At 48.9% G+C, this 19,613-nt stretch overlaps 1 protein-coding gene and 1 long non-coding RNA gene across 14 annotated transcripts in view; one reads left to right on the plus strand and one right to left on the minus strand.

Moving 5' to 3' along the window:
• Window positions 1-18: 18 nt before the first annotated feature.
• LOC125639499 (uncharacterized) lies at window positions 19-13,317 on the plus strand. Of its 3 annotated transcripts, none has more exons than XR_007357507.2 (3): window positions 19-111; window positions 11,111-11,382; window positions 11,971-13,317. It is a non-coding gene; the product is annotated as an uncharacterized LOC125639499 (long non-coding RNA). The 3 variants fall into 3 exon arrangements; XR_012669167.1 differs by lacking the exon at window positions 19-111 and adding an exon at window positions 9,583-9,697; XR_012669166.1 differs by lacking the exon at window positions 19-111 and having other exon boundaries at window positions 10,126-11,382.
• Window positions 3,996-19,613, minus strand: part of LIMS1 (LIM zinc finger domain containing 1) — a 137,759-nt gene continuing 122,141 nt past the window's right edge. For 8 of the 11 annotated variants that reach the window (XM_048856667.2, XM_048856677.2, XM_048856646.2 and 5 more), the window contains 3 exons: window positions 17,299-17,374; window positions 16,096-16,288; window positions 5,496-5,620 (listed from right to left, as the gene is read on the minus strand). In XM_048856667.2, the coding sequence (XP_048712624.1) occupies window positions 16,141-16,288; window positions 17,299-17,374 (224 nt within the window). In that variant the 3' untranslated portion in view covers window positions 5,496-5,620; window positions 16,096-16,140. Of the gene's footprint in view, window positions 5,621-16,095; window positions 16,289-17,298; window positions 17,375-19,613 lie in introns of all 11 variants that reach the window. The other 3 variants (XM_048856635.2, XM_048856615.2, XM_048856607.2) reach the window with 2 other exon arrangements.

Raw genomic sequence — 19,613 nt, forward strand, 5'->3', positions numbered from 1 at the left:
CCTTGTCCTGAACCTGGCCCTGCCTCTTCTCGTCTCTCCGCGCTCGCGGCGGCGCGTTCCTTGGCCAGTTTCACAGTCCCCGGGAGCCAATCGCAGCGAGCGTTTGGGGTGGTAGGCGGCGGCGGGGGGGAGGGTGCGCGTGCCCGGAACCCACGTGTACAGCTGCCAACCGCGCTTGCTGCTGGACAGTGTCAGGGATAAGGGGGTGGGGGAGGGGAAGGCCAAGGCCTGTCACCTCTGGCTGGCCTGGTAATGGTGTAAACCGGGGAGGGGGGTCGGGCTGGTGCGAAGAGGAGGGCGATCAGTTGTTGTCCGTGGCCACTGGCGGCAGGACAAGACGTGAAGGGGACTCAATCTGCAGCCAGGGAGGTTTAGGTTAGATCTGAAGATAAAACTTTTTTTAACTTTGAGGGAAGTTGAATTGTGCAACAGGCGTGGGAGGGTCCCTGCCGGGGTGTGTGTGTGTGACCAGGTTGGACAAGCACCTGTCAGGGGTGGCCTAGGGTAACTCAGTCTTGCCTCAGCGTTAAGGGGCTGGACTTACGTCCCCTAAAGCCAGTGGTGAGCTGGAGCCAGTTCGCACGAACCGGTTGTTAAATTTAGAAGCCCTTTTAGAGCCGGTTGCCCCTCACGGGACCTGCCGGGGGCGACAACCGGTTCTAAAAGGGCTTCTAAATTTAACAGCCGGCCAAAAGTGGCGCCTTAGGTGCTGACTCCATGGGTGCTCCAGCTCTGGAGCACCCAAGGGGAAAATTTGGTGGCCCACCAGCAGCTCCCCGCCCCACCCCCGGCCCCAGCTCACCTCCGCTCCGCCTCCTCCCCTGAACGCACCGCCCCGCTCTGCTTCTCTGCCCCCCTACCCCCAGGTTTCCCGTGAATCAGCTGTTCGCGCAGGAAACCTGGGAGGGCTGAGAAGCAGGCGGCGGCTTCGCACTCAGTCCCAGGAAGGTGGAGGCGGAGCAGAGGTGAGCTGGGGCGGGGGGGGGGGGCGCGATGAGGGCCGCTCGCGCTGCAGGAGGTAACCCAGGGAGAGGGAGGGGAACTGCTCCCCGCCCCAGCTCGCCTTCGCCTCTCTGGGCCTGAGCGTGAAGCTGCCGCCTGCTTCTTAGCCCTCCCAGGCTTCCCGCGTGAACAGCTGTTTCGCGGGAAGTCGGGGGAGGGGGCGAAGCAGAGCGGGGCGGCGCGTTCAGGGAAGGAGGCAGAGTGGAGGTGAGCTGAGGCCAGGCGGGGAGCTGCCAGTGGTGCACCCACCAAATTTTCCCCGTGGGTGCTTCAACCCCGGAGCACCCAGGGAGTCGGTGCCTAAGGCGCCACTTTTGATGTGATCGGTGGGGGGAGCAGTCACTGCCTCTGCTCCCCCTCTAGCTACACTCCCCCACCCCTAGGAGCCAGAGGGACCTGCTGGTACTGGATGCTTCCTGGGAGCCGCCACAGGTAAACGCTGCTGGGACTCCTCACCCCCCAGCAGGTCCCTCTGGCTCTTAGGGGCGGGGCGCGGTGGGCACCCACTGCGGTGGCCCACAAGACCCTCCTGCCCGGTTCTGGGGGCAGTCAGGGGACAGGGGTGGATGGGGCAGAGGGTCCGGGGGAGGGAGGCGTCAAGGAACGAGGAGGGTTGGATGGGGCAGGAGTCTCTGGGGGTGGGGGCAGTCTACGACCCCCTCGTGGGGTGAGGAGGGAACCAGTTGTTAAGATTTTGGCAGCTCATCACTGCCTAAAGCCCTGCATTTCTACGATACAAAAGGGATGATGAGAGGCTGGTAGGACTCATGGGAACTCTGTGTCACAGGACCGTGTTTCGTGCATCAGATCAGTATGCCCAGTAGAGATTTATTTCTGTGACGTCATTTGTTTTCAACTGTGGCCATCGTCATCTTCAGTTAATATTCTTCTGAGATTCGAATTTATACATCATAGGATTAATCCTCAGACCAAGCCTATGATTGACTACCTGGAGCCATTATGATGTATTTATCATGAGTCCAAGCTACTTCTATAACTGTATAACTGTTTCCTTCAGCTCTCTCTCTGTACAGCACCCCGACCAGCAAAATTATCCAGGAAGAAATAGGAGTCCATTTCCTTCTTCCTTAAAGCCAGTATTAATACATGATCCCATAAGACAATGGTTCTCAATCAGGGATATATGTCTTCCTAGGGTACACAGGGTCTTCCAGCTGGTACATCAACTCATCTGGATATTTTCCTAGTTTTACAACAGGCTACATAAAAAGCACTAGCAAAGTCAGTACAAACACATTTCATGGTAAAATGAGAAAGTAAGCAATTTTTCAGTAATATTGTGCTGTGACACGTTTGTATTTTTATGTCTGTAAGAAAGTACTTTTCAAGTGAGATGAAACTTGTGGGTACAGAAGACAAATCTGACTCCTGAAAGCGGTACAGTAGTCTGGAAAGGTTGAGAGCCACTGCTGTAAGAGACCCTAGGAGCATATGTCATATCAAATAATAATCAAAATTTGGGGTGGGGGGATACAACCTACCATCTATATGTAAAGCAGGTGAATTGTAACTGGGAATATGAAAATAAGCCTCCTTTAGGAACTTGTTTAGATGTTTCAGATGGAGCCCTGTTTGTTCCTGGTCCTCGAAATAGGATGAGGAACAACAGTTGATGTGGAATTGGTTGTAGTGCTCTGAAGTACATGATTAGAGCTCTACCACATTCAGGGCCATGAAAAATTCGTCACGGACCGTGAAATCTGTATAGTAGAGGGTAAAATCGCACAAAAGACCAGATTTCATGGGGGAAACAAACATTTCTCAAATTGAGCGTCCTTACCCAAAAGGGATTTGCATGGGGGTCACAGGATTATTTTAGGTGGAGTCACGGTATTGCCACCCTTACTTCTGCGCTGCCTTCAGAACTGGGTGGCCAGAGAATGGCGGCTGTTAGCCGAGCGTCCCGGTCTGAAGGCAGCGCCCCGCCAGCAGCAGCACAGAAGTACGGATGGCATGGTATGGTATAGCCACCCTTTCTTCAGTGCTGCTGCCTTCAGAACTGGGCAGCCGGAGAGTGGTGGCTGCTGACTGAGGGCCCAGCTCTGCAGGCAGCAGCCCAGAAGTAAGGGTGGCAATACCCTACCATGACATCCTTTTAGAGCCTCTTACTCCACCTTTTCATGTTCTCTGTATGTATGTATGTATCTTATCTTCTTACTATATGTTCCATTCTATGCATCTGATGAAATGGGCTGTAGCCCATGAAAGCTTATGGTCAAATAAATGTTAGTCTCTAAGGTGCCACAAGTACTCCTATTTTTTTAGGACTAAATGGGAGGTCAGGATATGCCACTGACTTTGTACATATATTATAACATTTACACAGTACCTTTACCACACAGTGATATCCTCAGTGATTCCCAGGTCTTTTTCCTGAGTTGTTACAGTTAACTTAGAACTCAATAAGTGTATGGATTTAACTTACTTTTCAATGTCTATTGCCTTGCATTTGTCATCAGTGAATTTCATATGGGATCATGCTAGCCATTCACTAGCTTTGTTTGGGCCCTCTGAAGTTCCTTGGTCTTTTCTAGTTTTGATTATAATTTGTAAGGAAGATAAATGTATTCTGCATAATTGTTAAATGTCAAACGTGACCTGTGTGCTAATGTGAAAATGTGTGGTGACTGACTGTGTTGGATGGGGGTTGGGTGACATTCAGGTGTAAATTTCAAAACTAGGCTATTTTAAATTATTTTGGCTAAGAAAAGTTAGTAAGTATTTTATTTGGAACATTTCCTAGACGATTCAACTATCCACTGAACGGTATCTGAAATTTAAAAGCTAAATTAATTTATTAAAGTGGGAAATAGAGGGACTGTAGTTCTGCTTTAAGGGAAAAGTACAGTAAGGGAAATACAGCCTTAACTATGGAGTCAGTTTCGGTGTGTAGCACTAGTAAGGCAAAGAGAACATATACGGGGTCTCTCACCTCCACAACCAAACATTCCTTTAAGAAAAAGTCAGACAAGTTATATTCTATAACCTTTATTAATCACACTGGGAAGCTTAGCATTTAAACCAACTAAGGGATATTTTTTCTTGAAGATATGAAATGAGACTTTAGTTGGTAGAGTATAATCCTATACAATCTGTTTAGATTGCTATAGTAAAGGAAAAAAAGGTTTATTAATTTTGTTAAACAAGTTTGCCAAACTACTGCACCTTTATAGAGGAAGGGAAAAAAACCCTAGATTCTTTATGATTACAAATGAATACCATAAGACTTAGAAGTATGTTATAGGGAATTCTGATCAGTTTGGACCCAGTTCTTCAAGACTGACACAAAAGTTGAAGGTGCTCAGCACCTTCCAGGATAGACTGTTTATACAGACACTCACTGGTGTAAAAGTAACATTCAGAGATGAGCGAGAATTATTTCATGTACTATTAAAAAAAATTAATTGAGTCTAGAAGCAAAATAATGTATTTTTTAAAATTCAGGTGTTCTCAAATTCGAAAAAACAAAACGAACGAACTTCATACATTCTATAGAGCTGAAGTAGTTAAAGCATATTATCTCTTATAATACCTGGTATACGTTTTCTGCATAAAAATATAAAATAAAAATAAAACTGTATATATATTTAATGCATCAGTGTTTTTGAATACTGTTGTGAAAGAAACAGAATAATAAGGCACAAAATGTAAGTAAAATACAAAAACACTCATGAATGTTACTGGATTATTTTGAACGGAACATAGCAAAATTCAGGTAGCTCTGAATATGCATATTTCTTGCAACAGGAATAAGTTTTCTATATTTTCATTACAACTTTTAAGTCTGATATACAAAGATTAATTATGTAAGATTTATCTATTAAAGGCACTACACTTTTGCAGTGGTTGCACTTAGAAGTTTGACTTTCTTCAGATACATTTAAAATAAGGCTTCATAATGACTACATGGATCTGAATCTAAAAACAAATAGTTCCATAAAAAGTGATGCTACAGTCACTTCATGACTTACAAATGTGCTTAATTCTATGCACAAGTATTACCATTAACTTCAACGGCACTATTTGTGTACAGAAAGCTAGGCTCATCTGTTAAGTCACTGCAGGATATGCACAAGCAGATCTTATGTCTGCACAGAATCCCACTGAAATCTGGGTACAAGGCAAATCCAACTGCAGTACCAGAGATGTAAGAGTTTAACATGAATTTGTATCCGCAATTTACTATGCAAGTACAATCTACATATCAACAAATATGTATAAATGTAAATGTCAAATACAGAATTGAAGATATATTTTGTTTTTGCTAGTTATGAGGTTTATATAAAATGAAGAGGGTTTTTAGATGCATTTTTGCGGGCGATAAGAGGAAAGTACTTTAGTATGAAGGTAGTCATGCATCAAGGAAACTCATTTTCTTTGCGTACGTATTGCTGATTGCAAGCCTCAAAGAAAAATAAAATAAAAGTCAAGTAATATCTGTAATTTTTTCTCATTTTTGCACAGGAGGATTAGAAGGAGGCTTTACTTCCTCCCTAAAGTTTCAGCTAGTTTCTTCAGTCTTTTTTTCAACTCCAGAGGAAACTTCTCATAACATTTCTTGCAGACAGGCTTCATATCAAATTCAACAAATTTGTTCCTACAAATGATAAAAAAGGAAAAATATCTTTTGTGAAAGAGATTTCAAAGAGTACTTGTAGCATGTCATATTGACATAGTACAGGCAGCAAAATAATGCTTTTTCAGTATTTTTGCTCAATATATACATGGAGTTAAGATTATAAATGACATAGCAAGACAACAAATATAGATGTATACTTGAATCTATTTTTTATGTTACATACAATTATACTTGTTATTAGCACTGCCCAGCTTTGTCACTGGGTGCCAACTTTCAAGAGGGGAAACCCAAATTCAGGAGAGACTTTTGATATGTGTTTATTTATTTTTTAGCCCTGGCAGGTTAAGTACAAGTGAATTTGCTAACGGTGACAGATTTAAGTTTTGAAAAATTGAGATGGCCAATCCTTGCACATATAATCAATATTTATGTGAAAGAGACCTGAAAGTAAATAGCTGAAGTGAAAGAAACAGCTGTACAGGAAAACAAATAGAGAACTTTTGGCTACTGAGGAAAATTGTTTTATGCAATACTGTGTGTTGTGCAACCACTGAATTGTAAACCTAACAGTAAAGATACACGCTATATTTTCAGAAGTCTGTGGACACCCAGCCTTAAGGACCTACAGATATCTGATGTGGGTATAGGCAAGAACTGTTAGGCAGAAGATGCTATGAATTTCCATACTGGATCAGAGCAGTGGCCATATATAAGTATCCTGTCTCTGACAGTTGCGAGTACTAGCTGCAGCAGAGGAAAACGGAAGAATTCCTGCAGAAGGCAGTTATGAGCCAGTTTGCCCATGAGACAGGAAGTGCCACTATATCAACAAAACAATAAAACTAACTGCTATCAAATGCACAATAAACAAACTGGAAAAACAGAAAAATAAAATGCTATTTAATTTCTTTCAATTGTAGTAATCTCTCGAGTTACTTAAAACAATACATACTAAATTTTCAGCTGGAAAAGTAATTTTCAAGTTGACTGTGTCTGATATTTTAACAAGTCTTTTCAATATTTAAACAGTAAAACTCTTCTGTTTATCAATACATATTGGACATGATTTTCTGATCTCCCATGGGATTCCAGGAGCTGTTAATTTCAATGTCACTTTGCAGCAATATGATGGATTGTAACAGGAGACTCAGTCCAATGTGAATTATAAACTTTATTTTAAAAAATCAAAAACCTTCTCATTATAGAGAACTTTTGGAGAACTCCAAAAAACAAAATATAAACTCTGTATGAACTGTGAGAAACAAGTCAATTACTATTCAGAGGGCATCTTGACAGAGTTAGCAAAAACCAGTTACCACCTTTTTGTAACAGTTGTTCTTCGAGGTGTGTTGCTCATGTCCATTCCATTGTAGGTGTGCACCTGCACATGTGCGCAGCCGTCGTAAACTTTTGCTGTAGCGGGTACCCACAGGGCCGGCTTTGGCACCCTCATGGTGCAGTACATCAGGTGCCGCTGGCCCTGAGCCCTCTCGGTTCCTTCTTGTCGAAAACTCCGAAAGAGGATCAGGAGACGGGTAATAGAATGGACATGAGCAACACATCTCGAAGAACAACAGTTACAAAACGATGGATAATCGTTTTTTTCTTTATCGAGTGCTTGTTCATGTTGATTCCATTGTAGGAGACTTACAAGCAGAATCCCAGGAGTTGGGCTTGAAGTTCAGAGTCTTGCAGATTGTGGTACTGCCGAAACTAGCATCAGCCTGAGCCTGCTGGATCAGCGCACAGTGCAAGGCAAAAGCGTGGATGTACAACCAGATGCGGCATGGCAAATTTCTTGGATCAGCACCTGATTGAGGAAGGCCGCCGCCAAGGTCTGTGCTCTAGCGAAGTGGGCCGTCACAATTGGTGGTGGGGGCATCTTCGCCAGCTCACAGCAGTAGCGGATACAAGCCATGATCCAGGACGAGATCCTCTGGGTGGATACTGCACAACCCTTCACTTGGTCCGTGACAGCAACAAACAGCTGCGGAGACTTACGGATTAGCTTCATTCTCTCTATGTAGAAGGCCAGAGCTCCCCTAACGTCCAAGGTGTGCAGCCTGCATTCCTCATCCCTCGCATGAGGCTTTGGGCAAAGGACCGGAAGATATATGTCCTGACTCGCGTGGAACTGGGAGTCGACCTTGGGCAGAAAGGCCAGGTGTGGACGGAGATGGACCTTGTCCTTATAGAAGATCGTATATGGCAGTGGTTCTCAAACTTTTGTATTGGTGACCCCTTTCACATAGCAAGCCTCTGAGTGCGACCCCCACCCTTATAAATTAAAAACACATTTTTATGTATTTAACACCATTATAAATGCTGGAGGAAAAGTGGGGTTTGGGTTAGAGGCTGACAGCTGACGACTCCTCAGGTAATAACCTCATGACCCCCTGAGGGGTCCCGACCCCCAGTTAGAGAACCCCTGGTATATGGGGACTCGGACGTGAGTGCCATGATCTCAGACACCCTACAGGCTGAAGTTATAGTGACCAACAAGGAGACATTCCAGGATAACAGCAGAAGGAAGCAGGAAGCCAGGGGCTCAAAGGCAGGCACTGTGAGCCTGGAAAGCACAAGGTTCGGGTCCCAAGAAGGGACCGGGTCGCGGACATGCGGGTAAAGGCAATCCAGACCTTTCAGAAACTGTGCTGTCATGGGATGTGCGAAGACCGACCTGCCTTGAAACGGAGAGTGGAAAGTTGAAATAGCCACCAGGTGCACCTTGATCAAGGACAGCGACAGGTTCTGGAGCTTTAGGTGTAGTAAATAGACAATCCAGGAAGTTTTTGGAAAGCGTAGGGGACAATTTCCTGGCGCAAGTGCTAGAGGAGCCAACTAGGGGGGGCGCTTTTCTTGACCTGCTGCTCACAAACCGGGTAGAATTAGTGGGGGAAGCAAAAGTGGATGGGAATCTGGGAGGCAGTGACCATGAGTTGGTTGAGTTCAGGATCCTGACACAGGGAAGAAAGGTAAGCAGCACGATACGGACCCTGGACTTCAGGAAAGCAGACTTCGACTCCCTCAGGGAACGGATGGCCAGGATCCCCTGGGGGACTAACTTGAAGGGGAAAGGAGTCCAGGAGAGCTGGCTGTATTTCAAGGAATCCCTGTTGAGGTCACAGGGACAAACCATCCCAATGAGTCGAAAGAATAGTAAATATGGCAGGCGACCAGCTTGGCTTAATGGTGAAATCTTAGCGGATCTTAAACATAAAAAAGAAGCTTACAAGAAGTGTAGGTTGGACATATGACCAGGGAAGAGTATAAAAATATTGCTCGGGCATGTAGGAATGTTATCAGGAGGGCCAAATCGCACCTGGAGCTGCAGCTAGCCAGAGATGTCAAGAGTAACAAGAAGGGTTTCTTCAGGTATGTTGGCAACAAGAAGAAAGCCAAGGAATGTGTGGGCCCCTTACTGAATGAGGGAGGCAAACTAGTGACAGAGGATGTGGAAAAAGCTAATGTACTCAATGCTTTTTTTGCCTCTGTTTTCACTAACAAGGTCAGCTCCCAGACTGCTACGCTGGGCATCACAAAATGGGGAAGAGATGGACAGCCCTCTGTGGAGATAGAGGTGGTTAGGGACTATTTAGAAAAGCTGGACGTGCACAAGTCCATGGGGCCGGACGAGTTGCATCCGAGAGTGCTGAAGGAACTGGCGGCTGTGATTGCAGAGCCATTGGCCATTATCTTTGAAAACTCGTGGCGAACCGGGGAAGTCCCAGATGACTGGAAAAAGGCTAATGTAGTGCCAATCTTTAAAAAAGGGAAGAAGGAGGATCCTGGGAACTACAGGCCAGTCAGCCTCACTTCAGTCCCTGGAAAAATCATGGAGCAGGTCCTCAAAGAATCAATCCTGAAGCACTTGCATGAGAGGAAAGTGATCAGGAACAGCCAGCATGGATTCACCAAGGGAAGGTCATGCCTGACTAATCTAATCGCCTTCTATGATGAGATTACTGGTTCTGTGGATGAAGGGAAAGCAGTGGATGTATTGTTTCTTGACTTTAGCAAAGCTTTTGACACGGTCTCCCACAGTATTCTTGTCAGCAAGTTAAGGAAGTATGAGCTGGATGAATGCACTACAAGGTGGGTAGAAAGTTGGCTAGATTGTCGGGCTCAACGGGTAGTTATCAATGGCTCCATGTCTAGTTGGCAGCCGGTATCAAGTGGAGTGCCCCAAGGGTCGGTCCTGGGGCCGGTTTTGTTCAATATCTTCATAAATGATCTGGAGGATGGTGTGGATTGCACTCTCAGCAAATTTGCGGATGATACTAAACTGGGAGGAGTGGTAGATACGCTGGAGGGGAGGGATAGGATACAGAAGGACCTAGACAAATTGGAGGATTGGGCCAAAAGAAATCTGATGAGGTTCAATAAGGATAAGTGCAGGGTCCTGCACTTAGGACGGAAGAACCCAATGCACAGCTACAGACTAGGGACCGAATGGCTAGGCAGCAGTTCTGCAGAAAAGGACCTAGGGGTGACAGTGGACGAGAAGCTGGATATGAGTCAGCAGTGTGCCCTTGTTGCCAAGAAGGCCAATGGCATTTTGGGATGTATAAGTAGGGGCATAGCGAGCAGATCGAGGGATGTGATCGTTCCCCTCTATTCGACATTGGTGAGGCCTCATCTGGAGTACTGTGTCCAGTTTTGGGCCCCACACTTCAAGAAGGATGTGGATAAATTGGAGAGAGTCCAGCGAAGGGCAACAAAAATGATTAGGGGTCTGGAACACATGAGTTATGAGGAGAGGCTTAGGGAGCTGGGATTGTTTAGCCTGCAGAAGAGAAGAATGAGGGGGGATTTGATAGCTGCTTTCAACTACCTGAAAGGGGGTTCCAAAGAGGATGGCTCTAGACTGTTCTCAATGGTAGCAGATGACAGAACGAGGAGTAATGGTCTCAAGCTGCAGTGGGGGAGGTTTAGATTGGATATTAGGAAAAACTTTTTCACTAAGAGGGTGGTGAAACACTGGAATGCGTTACCTAGGGAGGTGGTAGAATCTCCTTCCTTAGAGGTTTTTAAGGTCAGGCTTGACAAAGCCCTGGCTGGGATGATTTAACTGGGAATTGGTCCTGCTTCGAGCAGGGGGTTGGACTAGATGACCTTCTGGGGTCCCTTCCAACCCTTATATTCTATGATTCTATGAAATAGTCCAGGACATCCTGCAGGATATGGCAATCTGTGGCCCAACACAGGAACCGCTTCCATTTTGATACATAGGTAGTCGTAGTGGGGGGCTTCCTGCTGCCCAGCAAGACCTGATGGACACTGGCAGAACACGGCCGCTCCTCCCTGCAGAAACCAGGCCGTTGGGTGCAGTGCCGCCAGGTTTGGGTGCAGCAGACTGCCATGGTTCTGGGACAGTAGGTCCGGCCGAAGAGGCAGCTGTAGTTGGGTGGCTGCCGAAAGGCTCAGGAACATGGCAAACCAGTGCTGCCGAGATCACACCGAGGCTATGAGGATGACTGAAGCTTTGTCTCACTTCACCTTGAGCAGGACCTTGTGGATCAGTGGCACCGGCAGGAAGGCGTACATGAGTGCTCCCGACCATGGGATCAGGAAGGCGTCTCACAGGGAGCCCCTGTCCCTGCTATGCAGAGAACAGAACATGTGGCACTTCCTGTTCTGTCTGGACATGAACAGGTCCACCTGGGGAGTCCCCACCTTCAGAAGACTAGGCTGTCCATCTCCGAGTAGAACGACCATTCGTGGTGAGACAAGAAGGTCCTGCTGAGGCAATCCACCAGGATGTTCTTGGTACTGGGCAGGTGGGTGGCCACCAAATGAACGTCCTGCCACACACAAAAGTCCCAAAGGCTGAGCGCTTCCTAACAGAGGGCCATAGACCTGGCAGGAAAGCCTAGCATGCCAGGTGAACCGCTCTGAGTTCCCTGAAATTGATATGAAAGGCTAGGTCATGTTGCAGCCATTGGCCCCCCAGCCCAGGTCTGAGGCGTCTGAGACCAAGGTGAGCAAGGGTGATGGGGTTGCAAAAGGGTCTGCCCGCAGCACCAACCTGGGATCCCGCCACCAGTCGAGCAGTGAGAGGACACGACTCAGCACCAGGACCACTCAGTCCAGGGGGTGCTTACTGGGAATGTAGACTGAGGCCAGTAACATTTGTGGGGGCCTCAGATGAAGCCAGGCATGGCTTACCATGTACTTGCATGTGGCCCATCAGTTGCAGGCACATGTGGGTTATAGTGAGTGGTTGGCTCTGTATGTGAGCGATCAGGTCTGACATGGTTTGAAAACGCACTTCCGGCAGGAATGCCCTGGCCCGCCTTGAGTTGAGAACTGCACAGATGAACTCTATGTGTTGAACTGGTGCTAACATGGATTATTCTGTTTATTAGGAGACCCATATCGTTGCAGGTGGAGCGCACCAGATCGAGCCTCCTCTGGACCTCCTCCGAAGGCCTGCCCTTGATGAGCCATTATCAAGATATGGGAAGATCTGGACCCCTCGACACCTCAATTAAGCCACCACCGACGCCATGCATTACGTGAACACCCTGGGGGCCGAGGACAGGTCAAAGGGCAGCGCCGTAAACTGGAAGTGGCGCCCTGCCACTATAAAGTGCAGGAAATGTCTGTGCCCCAGGAAAATAGAAATATGAAAATAAGTGTCTTTTAAGTCGAGAGCGGTGTACCAGACCCCTGGATCCAGAGAAGGGATGATGGAAGCCAGGGATACCACGTGGAACTTCAACTTCAACAGAGACTTGTTGAGGCCCCGCAGGTCCAAAATGGATCTGAGCCTCCCATTTGCCTTCAGGATTAGGATGCAGCGGGAGTAGAATCCTGTTCCTTGCATATCCCGAGGAACTTCCTCCACAGCCCCCAAGCGTAGGAGGTTCTCAACCTCCTGAACGAGGAGCTGCTTGTGAGAAGGGTCCCTGAAAAGGGATAGGGAAGTGCGGGGGAGGGGGCGGAACGAGGGGTGGCCAAAAATTGCAGTGTGTAGCCCCGAGCCACTATGTCCAGGACCCAATGGTCCAAGGTAACCCATGACCAGGCCAAGTGGTCAGAGAAAAGGTGGTCAAGGAAGGGGCAGGAAGAATCCAGGCAGTTGGCTGGTGTGTCGCTCCCGAGCGCACCCTCAAAATGAGCTCTTGTGGCCCCCCTGGTGTTTTGCCAGGCCAGGCTGTGCAGGAGATTGGGACGATGAAGGGCGGCAGCGGTTGAACACAGTGTCTCTTTTCCTTGTAGGCCCCTGCCAAGGTTGCCACCGCCTAGGAGGTGGGGGAGGCCGGAACAGCTGCCTAGACAACTGAAACATGGGCATTCCCAGGGAGCAGAGGGTCACCTTTGTGTCCTGTAGGACAGGTCATGCAGACGCACATCCGTTTGATCAGAAACCGGGCCGACACCGTCAAACGCAAGGTCCTGGATTGAGGCCTGCATCTCTTGGGACAGGCCGGAGGTCTGGAGCCAGGAGCTGCGCCGCATGACCACCACTGAGGCGACCACTAGGGCAGCTGAATCGGTGGCATCCCAGGCCATCTGGCAAGAGGACTGAGCAGCCACGGTCCCTTCCTCGACCAGGATGGAGAATTTCTGGGCTGCTTCCAGGGACATGGAGTCCTTGAACTTGAGGAGAGAGCCCCACAAGTTAAAACTGTAGCAGCCCAAGAGGGCCTTGTGATTTGCCACCCGAAACTGGAGCCTAGCCATAGAAAAAATCTTTTGGCCAAATAAGACTAGTCTTTTCGCCTCTTTATTCTTAGGGGTTGAACTGGTGGGCCCGTGTTTGTCCTGCTCATTGGCTGCCAACACGACCAACGAACCTGGTGGCAGATGAGTATATAAGTACTCAAACCCCTTTGCAGGAATGAAGTACTTCTTTTCCATCCTTTTCGAGGTGGGCGGGATGGAGGACGGGGTCTGCCAGATGGCCTTGGCAATATTCACCCCTTCGTGAATTGGGAGTGTGACCCGGGTTGGGGCGGCCGCAGAGAGCACATTAAAAAGCATATTCATCTGCTCCTCAATCTCCTCCACTTTAAGGCCCAAGTTAGCAGCCACCCTGCGGAGCAAAGCCCGATGCTTGTGGAAATTGTCCAGTGGGCTACCTCTAGACAGTGCCGCTACCGCTTCATCCGGGGAGGAGAAAGATGACTGGGTGGCTGGGGGGGCCTCGGTGGCGTCTCCGTCCACGTGGGGAGGGAGGCCTTGGGGTGGGTACTGGCTTCTCACACGAGGTGGTAGCTGGAACGTCCTGCACCGAGCCCGGTGCCACAAGTGCCAGGAGTGCCGCCTGTGGTCTTTCTGATGCTGCAACTGAGGTCTGGTGGGAGTGGGGCACCGGCATGATACGAATGCCCCATGTGTTCCAATTCAGCCATTGGGTCGGCCACTGGCTTTCGCGCCAGGTCGGCACCGATGTTGCTGATGTGCCTTCCGGAGCCCACTCACGCTGTCTGGGTGAGGGACTGAATTGCGCCTCTGAGCCTGAAAATTCATCTCCCTCCAGCGACCAGGGTGGGGCTGTGGAGGCTTGAGTCTGACGTCTCATGGTTGCTGCTGGAGACCGGTGCTAGGACCAGTCCGACTGATGCCGGGGGTAGGGGAAGCGACATCGTGTTGGGGAGTGCCCTCAAGGTCTTGGCGATGGTGACTGATGGCAGGATGAGGACTGGTACCGGGGTGATCGACGACACCTGGGTGAATCTCGATGCGACAACGGAGATAGAGAGCACGGTGCCTGCAACTTGTACTGGCTAGCTGGAGACGTAGGCTGACGTGGAGACCAAGAATGTGGCAGCTTCTGACTCTGTCTTGGCTCTGGAGATCAGCAGCACTCACCTGATTTGTGTGAGGCCTTTCTGGCGATCTTGCCCTCACGGGAAGCCCTAGCTGGGTCCTTTCCACACACAGAGGAGGCACTGTGGACTCTCCCAGTGCCAGGCCCTTGGAGGGGGCCAGTTGTGCCATTTGCTTAGGCCCTTTACCGCTCCCTGGAGTCAGTGGCGGGTCCTTTCTGGGGGAGGAACCCCCCCGCAGCCGAACCCTTCAACGGGTCCGGAGTGGACAGAAGGCACGAACAGGGTTCCTTACCCGGAACCCCTTGGTCGGTCTTGGCCGGTGCTGTGGTCTTAGGTTTTTTCTTTGGCATTGGTGACGGGGATTGGTGCTGGAAGGACCCTGGTGCCAGAAGTGTGCTACGCACCAAAGTTGAAGCACTGGGTGCCAGTTCAGGCTGCACTGGCTCCGAAGCTGGACGCAGGGCAGCCTGCATCAGAAGGGCCCTGAGGCAGATATCATGCTCCTTCTGAGTCCGTGGATGAAAGTTCTGGCAGATATGACAGTGCTTCTTTATATGGGTTTCCCCAAGGCACTGTAAACAGCTCGTGAGGGTCACTAACAGGCACAGGCCTGTTACAGGATGAGCAGGGCTTGAAACCTGGAGATTGGGGCATGCTCTCCGGGGGCCAAGTTTCCGCTGGGACACTATCTAACTAAACACTTAAAGGGGACTTAACGACTAACTAACAACGCTTAAAACTATTTACAGAGAAGCACAAGGCTAAACAGATGAAGAAAACTGCTGACCACTTGTGAAGCAAGGGACAGAGGTGCTCCGATTAACCACCATGGGCAGTAAGAAGGAGCTGAGAAGGCGCAGGGCCGGCAGCGCCTGATATACTGCACCATGAGTCGGCACTCCAGGGGGCGGCACAGCCAGCCCTACGGGTACCGCTAAGGCAAAAGTCTCCAACGGCTGCACACAAGGGCGTGCGCACACCTACAATAGAATGGACATTAGCAAGCACTCAAAGAAGAATATGTGGATTCACATAGTCCCATCTCTGCTACTGAATTATGGTTATATGTCTAATTGAGTGCTGTTATGATACAGTAATTTAAAAATGCAGTAAAATGTTAATGTTAGCGAAAAAGTCTCAAAACAAAAAAATGTACTCAGCATGCAATATTGTTTTCAGGGACTGACATTTTATATTAGCTTAAAAACCATTTTGTAGACTGTTAAAATGGAAGCACAAGGCATTTACTAAAGTGGAATTTCAAAACTATCAGGTTTCCAAAACTAGCTTCTAAATCTGCATCCACAAGTTTTCTAAACATAATCCTGCATTTGAGCATGCAGATAGGCAGGTGGACAGCTAACTATTCAGCCTGCATGCACACAAATGCCTACTGGCATATGTAATTAACTATATGCACAAAATTTATGCAATTTGGGAAGCTGGAATGAAATCATAGCTACACGGTGGTCTAAAACAGTCTGTTCAGCAAGGTGAGAATTTTTCTTCAAGAAGTCCAAAATTTATGAATTTTGCGATTTAAGAAACCTTTCAAGCTCAAATTCTGAGCACAATGGCCTAAACTTAACATATTAAAATGTAGTGTTCAAAATTTCAAATCATAGATATGTGTAAATTAATAGTTGTTCTGTCTTTGATTATCACAAACACATGCAGAAAACTAAAAGAAAAATACAGGTCCTAAACACTGACCAAAGAAGAAAAGAGCAGAGATTGTGATAGGAGGAAAAGAAAAGTTTACAAACAGATTGGCTTTTTCTTTTTCAGCTTGTCTTTATCCTTTGCTTCTCGCTCCCGTTTGGCAAGTCGACGTTTAAATTCTTCTGGCATTTTCTCATAACAGTGTTTGCAGACAGGTTTTAGATCAATTTCAACAAACTTATCCCTTTAGATAAGACACAGAGGAAAACAGTGGAAAGAACAGGAAAAGGTTTAAGAGTAAGTCATAGCTGAAAGAAGAATTGAACACAAAGAAAAAATAGATTTTAAAGTAGTAAATGGAGCAACAGGAACAAACACATATATCATTTACAAGAAGTTGTCTATAAATGTTCTATACCAGGGGTCTCAAGCTCAATTTACCTTAGGGCCAGTCTTCAGATCCTCCCAGCAGGCCAATAATGTCACTCGTGCCGCCCAGAACCCCCCCCCCCCCCAAAAAAAGCCTCTGCCCCCCACCTGCCTAAGGCTCTGGGAGGGAGTTTGGGTGGGGGAGGAGGTCTGGGGTAGGGGATTGGGGTGAAGGCTCTGGGAGGGAGTTTGGGTGTAGAAGGGGTGAGAGATTGGGCTCTGAGAGGGAGTTTGGGTGGGAGAGAGGGTCTGGGGTACGGGCTCTGGGATAGAGTTTGGGTGCTAGGTGCAGGCTCTGGGCTGACGCAGGGGGTGGGGGTGCAGCTCTGGGCGGGGATCGGGAGGTGCAGCACTTACCTGGGGCTCCAAGGCGGGGCGGGCTGGGGGGCCTCCACGCTCTGCTGCCCCCAGGCACCACCCCCGCAGCTTCTCACTGGCCGCAGGGGCGCTTGGGGTGGGGGCAGCGCACAGAGGCACAGCCCCGCCCCACCCCGGGGCCGCAGGGAGGGGCTGGCAGACACCGCTCAGCTCTGCTGCACTGCCGGGGCCCCGGGCCATTGTAAATCGCCTGGGGAGGGGGAGCGCCTGGGGGCGGCAGGTGGGGCCAAGGGAGAGACCCGGCCCCAAAACTGCTGGAGCCCCGCAGGCCACATTGGGGAGGTTTGCAGGTCGCAGATGACCTGCGGGCCATGAGTTTGAGACCCTTGTTCTATACCATTACAGTTAAACTATGACTATAACAGCTGTGCTTGAAAGGTGACTATTGATCTGTTCTGAAGAGATCATAACTGTTTTCCATCTTCTTAAACTATCTGAAAAACTTACTTGAGTGTTAACTTAGTGTTGCAAGTGGAACAAGCGAAACAGTTCACACACCATGCCTTATTCAGAGCAGAGACAACTAGGGGGAGGGGGAAAAAGACAATATTAGCAGTTCAGTAAACAAAGGCATTTGTTAAAAACTTCTGAAATTCACACATTCATAAGACATACAGCAAAAGGTGATTATTTTTAAACTTGTTTCTCAACTAGGGATAAAATTATGGACCATAATAATGAAAATGAAGTGAGGGCAAGGAGAGAGACATACACATATACTGTGTAGGAGGCATAGATGCCTCTAAATTACTTCAGTGTTTATGCTGATGCTTAACTTTTAGCTATGCTCTTTGTTTTGTGATAGCTCTGCTCTGGAAGAGCTCCATTTTGATCTCGAATCAAAATTGCCTTTCTTTCCCCCTTTGTTTATGTTAATCTCTACTTCCTCTTCCTTAGTATCTCTTTCGATTCTGCTTCCTTTACATAGGCTTGCTGAGAATTAAGAAATGAAACCTCCTAAAGCATGCTTTATTAGGAAAAAGAACAAAATGAAACTTAGAGCCTTTGTTAGCAAGGAATGATTCATGGGAGAAGAAGTTTCTGGGACTTTTGCAGATGTGATAGAGATGAGTGAAGTATTGTGAGGGAAGTCCTTGAAGTTCCTGGGCATTTGCCAGCAAACTGGTCAAGCATTGTTCCAACCCAGGGGTTGGGAAACTTTTTGGCCCGAGGGCCACATCTGGGTATGGAAATTGTATCGTGGAACATGAATGCTCACGAAATTGGGAGTTGGGGTGTGGGAGGGGGTGAGGGCTCTGGCTGGGTGTGCGGGCTCTTGGGTGGGGCCAGAAATGAGGAGTTCAGGGTGCAGAATGGGGCTCTGGGCTGGGGCAGAGGGTGGTGGGGGGGGGGGGGGAGAGGGCAGGGCTCTGGCTGGGTGTGCAGACTCTGGGATGTAGGAGGGTGGGAGCGAGGGGTTTGGGGGACAGTAGGGGGATCAGGGCTGGGGCAGGGGGTTGGGGCGCTGGAGCGGGTCAGGGATGCAGGCTCTGGGTGGCATTTACCTCAAGCAGCTCCCAGAAGCAGCGGCATGTCCCCCCTCTGGCTCCCACATGGAGGTGTGGCCAAGGAGCTCTACGCACGCCCCGTCTGCAGGCACTGCCCCTGCAGCTCCCATTGGCTGCGGTGGCAGCGCTTGAGGCGGAGGCAGCATGCAGAGCCCGCTACCCGGCAGGAGCTCAAGGGCCAGATTAAAACATCTGAAGGGCAGGATGCGTCCCCCAGGCCATAGTTTGCCCACCCCTGTTCTAACCAGTTTTGACAAAAGTGGATACCTAAAACTCAGTGACGTCAGATATGTAGGCCTGTTTATTGTAAGATATAAAAGAGGGAAGGGACTAGATGGGGCCACATGCTAGTGCCTGCTTGTTTAGCTGAAGCCAGCCAGTATGGGTTTGAGCATTCTGGGCCTAATCCTGTTGTAGGACTGATAGCTGTTATATGGGTACATGTTAGGTTTACTAAACGAAGTTTAGCTAACTGATACTTAGATAACCATATAAAAGCCAATTTAGTCTTTGGATTAATAAAGAAATCTTTGGCTGAATTCTGGTGTTGGTCCATTTGAATATTCAAATGAAGATCCCAACACCTTCTACCTCTTCCCTTGCCAAAAAATGGTCTATTTCCTCTTCTTAGTTCAGATCAACAGGTGCTGCTCCACTATAAAAATGCACCCAAGGTTGTCTACTAGGGTTGCCAACTGTCTAATCACAAAAACTCAAATACCCCTGCCCCGCCCCTTCCCGCTCACTCCATTCCTCCCTACTTCCTGCGCTCGCTATCCACCACCTTCACTCACTTTCACTGGCCTCGAGCAAAGGGTTGGTGTGCGGGCTCTGGGCTGGGGCAGAGGGGTTTGGAGCGTGGGAGGGGGCTCCAGGCTGAGCCTGGGGCAAGGAGTTGGGGTGCAGAAGGGGATGTGGGGTGCAGGCTCTGGGAGGGAGTCTGGGTGCTGGAGAAGGCTCAGGGCTGGGCCAGGAGATTGGGGTGTAGGAGGGGGTGAGGGGTGCAAGTTCTGGCCGGCTGCACAGCAGGGCTAAGGCAGACTCTGTGCCTGCCCTGGCCCCGCGCCGCTCCCGGAAGCAGCCAGCACATCTCCTGCAGCCCCAGGGGGTGAGGGAGGGGGGCAGAGGGCTCCACGTGCTGCCTGCGCCAGCAAACGCCACCCTCGCATCTCCCATTGGCCACAGTTCCCCGCCAATGGGAGCTGCGGAACCAGTGCTTGGGGGGGGGCAGCACGCAGAGCCCCCCTTCCCCAC

The sequence above is a fragment of the Caretta caretta genome, chromosome 1 (genome assembly GCF_965140235.1).
Source record: "Caretta caretta isolate rCarCar2 chromosome 1, rCarCar1.hap1, whole genome shotgun sequence".
Lineage (NCBI taxonomy): Eukaryota > Metazoa > Chordata > Testudines > Cheloniidae > Caretta > Caretta caretta.